The sequence below is a fragment of the Galeopterus variegatus genome, unplaced genomic scaffold (genome assembly GCF_000696425.1).
Source record: "Galeopterus variegatus unplaced genomic scaffold, G_variegatus-3.0.2 Scaffold12112, whole genome shotgun sequence".
Taxonomy (NCBI): domain Eukaryota; kingdom Metazoa; phylum Chordata; class Mammalia; order Dermoptera; family Cynocephalidae; genus Galeopterus; species Galeopterus variegatus.
Genome location: NW_007738223.1, coordinates 37601 through 41992, shown reverse-complemented (window position 1 = coordinate 41992; position 4392 = coordinate 37601). Strand labels below are relative to the sequence as shown.

Here is a 4392-nt window from a genome sequence, read left to right as displayed (position 1 = left end):
AAGGAACTCAAACAACTTTACAAGAAAAAAACAAGCAACCCACTTAAAAAATGGGCAAAAGAGCTAAGGAGGCATTTCTCTAAGGAAGATATACAGATGGCCAAGAAACATATGAAAATATGCTCAGGGCTGAACCTGCGGCGCATTCGGGAGAGTGCGGCACTGGGAGTGCAGCGTCGCTCCCGCCGCGGGTTCGGATCCTATATAGGACTGGCCGGTGCGCTCACAGGCTGAGCGCGGTGTGGGCGACACCATACCAAGGGTTGCGATCCCCTTACCGGTCACGAAAAAGACCAAAAAAAAAAAAAAATGCTCAACATCACTCAGCATCCGGGAAATGCAAATCAAAACTACACTGAGATCCCATCTCACCCCAGTTAGGATGGCTAAAATCTGAACAATAAATGCTGGCAAGGTTGCGGAGAAAAAGGAACTCTCCTACATTGTTGGGGGACTGCAAAATGGTGCAGCCTCTATGGAAAATGGTATGGAGGTTCCTCAAACAATCGCAGATAGATCTACCATATGACCCAGCTATCCCACTGCTGGGAATATACCCAGAGGAATGGAAATCATCAAGTCGAAGATATACGTGTTCCCCAATGTTCACTTGCAGCACTCTATACAATAGCCAAGAGTTGGAACCAGCCCAAATGTCCATCATCGGATGAGTGGATACGGAAACTGTGGTACATATACACAATGGAATACTCGTCAGCTATAAAAACGAATGAAATACTACCATTTGCAACAACAGGGATGGACCTTGAGAGAATTATATTAAGTGAAACGAGTCAGGCACAGAAAGAGAAATACCACATGTTCTCACTTATTGGTGGGAGCTAAAAATTAATAAATAAATTCACACACACACACACACACACACACACACACACACACAAACCGGGGGGCGGGGGGAAGAAGATATAACAACTACAATTCCTTGAAGTTGATATGACAAGCAAACAGAAAGGACATTGTTGGGTGGGAGGGAGGAGAGGGAGGAGGGAGGGAGGTTTTGGTAACGGGCCACAATAATCAACCACAATGTATATCGACAAAATAAAATTAATAAAAAAAAAAAAAGAAAGAAAAGTTTAGTTCCCTGCCTAAGACCACCCCACCAGTGAGTGATAGAGCTGACCACTGAACCCAGGCCTGCTTGTTTTCCAGTCCTTGAGTCAGCTGCTTTCTCATCTTCCTAGCTTGGTTGTGATGTACCAGGGGCAAGGACCATTTCTTATTCCTCATTGTATACCCAAAGTGCCCTATCCTCTTATTCTATATGGCAAACGTCTCCTCATCCTTCAAGGCCCAGTTCAAATGTCATCTCCTGAGATAAATCTTCACAGTAGATGCCCAATAGATATTTGCCAAGCTAAAGGCTACATTCCCTTGCAGCTAGGTGTGGCTGTGTAACAAGATTCTGGTTTACAGAGTGTGAGAAAAAGTAATGTGTGCATTTTCAGGTCACACCTTTAAAAGGAAGGGAGTGTGTCCTCCTCTTCCTTTTAACCCTCTTTCACTGGCTGGAATGCAGATGTTATAGCCTGAGCTACAGCAGCCATCTTGGACCCTGAAATGGAAGCCACATGGTAGGGACAGCAAAGCAACAATATAGAAGGAGCCTGGGTCCCCAATACTGTGGCACTGCCACATCAGCTCTGGACTACCTACATCCAAACTGTTAAGCTAATGAGAATAAAAATCTTTTTTTTTTTTTTTTTTTCAAAAAGATGACTGGCAAGGGGATCTTAATCCTTGACTTGGTGTTGTCAGCACTATGCTCTCCCAAGTGAGCCATGGGCTGGCCTGTTGAATAAACATCTTCTTGAAACCACTGTATTTTGGAGTCTCATTATAGCAGCTTCGCCTGTACCTTAACTGGTACACTAAGCAAATGAATGGAATGAATAAAGGGATAAAGGCCTGAGTAAAAGAATAAGTGGTTGAACAGAGAGACCTTTTCAGAATATATTGCTAGTTATGCCCTGCCCCTGCTTAAAACCCTTAGGGACTCCCCAAAAATCCTTACTGTGCCTACAAAGTCCTCTATCACTGGCTCCTCCTTCCTCACCAAAGATGCCACTTTGCCCCAAGTACTTTTGTATTCTAGCCACTCTGACCTTCTTCCAGTCCCCTGAACACGCCAGATTCTCTCTCTGCTCAGCCCATTTGCATGAGCTGTTCCTTCTGCTTGGATTGCTCTTTGTCTGCCTAAACATCACTTCCTTGGGAAGGTCCTCCAGGGTGGGGTTACCATCATATACTATCTTGGCATTCACCATACAGTTACTGTACAATGTCCATGAGCTCCAGGAATGTGGAACTGGGTCTGCCTTATTAGCCAATAGATATATCTCCTGGACCCAATGCACAACTGCTCAATGAATGACTGGACACCATGGCACTCAGACACTTGGGGGGCACTTGTCCTAGACCAGGCATAGAACAATGACTCATGCCTCCAGCTCCTGCCACATGATGGCACAGAATGGTAAACCTGGGGCTAAACTAGAATCCAGAGAGCTCAACAGAAACTCACTCTGCGGCCTCATCTTCTCCTTTCTGGGCCTTCACTTCCCCATCTGTCAAATGGGAGCTTGGCAGTGGTTTTTGAAGATTTTTTTTCAGCTACCAAACCCTTTCCTCAAATGAAATAATGAGAACCCAGTATAATTAGGAGAAGTGAAAATGGGTGTCTTGTTGGAGTCATGAGTGGGAGCTGCAGGCCCCTCTCACTGCCAACAGCAGCTCCCAAGGTACTCCCAAGGAGCCTTTCTCTACCAGACACCACTTGAAAGTCCCTCAGCTAGATGACTGCCTAGGGCCCTCTCAGGAAGTGCTGATTTTGCCCTTTGAAAGACTTAGCAATGGTTCCCCAATTTACACCTTTTACCACAGAAACCACCTTTACTTATCACATCCACAGGAAAATGTTTTATTTCCATGGTAGTTGCTTTCTGGGTTGTCTACCTGGCCTATGACTGAGCATGCTCCCTCCTCTGGGACCTGGCTCTGGCACCATCCGGAGATTGAGCCCAAGCCCCTGGCAGCCGGGTTTATACATTGGACCAGCCCCCCTTACCTGACTGGCCTATAGGAGGACACCTGACATAACTTAGACCAATCAGGTTCTCTCCCTGAGAACTGAGCCTCTCAGTGCGGGTCCAACTATAACATGAAAATGGAGGTGTCCATATATCCTCACTAAGAGGACGGAAGAAAAGAAAAAGGGTGCCTACAGAGAGAAGAAGAGGAATAAAGCAGATTCAGGGAAAGCAGGCAGAGTTCTGTCAACATTCGAGGTTCTAGTCCTGCACCCCTGAGGCCCAGCAACACACCTGCCTTCAGTTTCCCCCTTTTTCCATATACTCGTGAGCTCCAGTAGGTTCTGCTACTTACAGCCCTGGGATATGAAATCCTGCCTCGGTAAAGGGATGTCCCTGGTCGGGCAGCGAGGCCAGCTGAATGAAGGGCTCACCTCCTGCAGGCGGGCGGTCCGTCTCCGCAGGCACACGCAGGCAGCCGCGGCCAAGGCCTCCGCGCAATCCTGCGGCAGCCTCCCTGCTCTCTTCTCCAGGTATTTCTGGCAGATCTCCTTGGCTATCACCTTCTCCATGCCCGTCTTCCTGGAGCAGAGCGAGGCGGTGCTGCTTGGAATTTCAGTAAGGAGCAGATCCTTCTGCGAGAGGAAGAGCAGAGACGCCACAGTGTGAGCTGCAGGCCTGCGGGGCCACTGTTGCGCGCCCCACCCACCTCCCGGGCTGCCCCAGAGCCACGAACACTCCTCAGGCACCCCAGGATATCTTAAAAATAAAAGCAAGGGGCCCAGAAAAGAGCTGGAGAATCGCTGAATTCCCTACGCACAGGACATTCTGAGTACACTCATACCCCAAGCGCAGGTGCTTAAGCTTTCTAGGCCTAGGAAGCTTCATCGGGGAGAAGGAGATAACAACAATACCCTCTCCTACACGAACATTAAATGAGATGATGCACCTAAAGCGCCAAGTGTGACACCTGACACTGAACAGACATTCAAGAGTCTATTAATGATAACAACTAATAACAATAGTAGCTATCATTTATATAGTGCTTGCTACATGCTGAACACTTCACTTACATTAATAATTTAATCTTATTAACAATAACATGGGTTGGCCACTTGGCTTAGTTGGTAGAGCCCAGCCCTGTAACACCGGGGCAAGGGTTCAGATCCCCCCACCAGCCAGTGGCCAAAAAAAAAAAAAAAAAAAACCAACCAATTACAAAATTATGATATAAAATAAACATTTTCAAAGGTAGGATTCTGAGGGCCGGCCCGGTGGCGCACTGCTACAGTGCGCCGCTTGGGAAGCTCGGCGGCGCTCCCGCCGAGGGTTCGGGTCCCAC

At 47.5% G+C, this 4392-nt stretch overlaps 1 protein-coding gene across 1 annotated transcript in view; it reads right to left on the bottom strand.

Annotated features, from left to right (window-relative positions):
• Positions 1-3484: 3484 nt before the first annotated feature.
• LOC103610945 (interleukin-1 receptor-associated kinase-like 2) overlaps positions 3485-4392 on the bottom strand; it is a gene marked incomplete at its 3' end in the record, with an annotated part of 30250 nt that continues 29342 nt past the window's right edge. The window contains exon 10 of the mRNA XM_008594999.1: positions 3485-3685. Within this exon, the coding sequence (XP_008593221.1) occupies positions 3485-3685 (201 nt within the window). The remainder of the gene's footprint in view (positions 3686-4392) is intronic.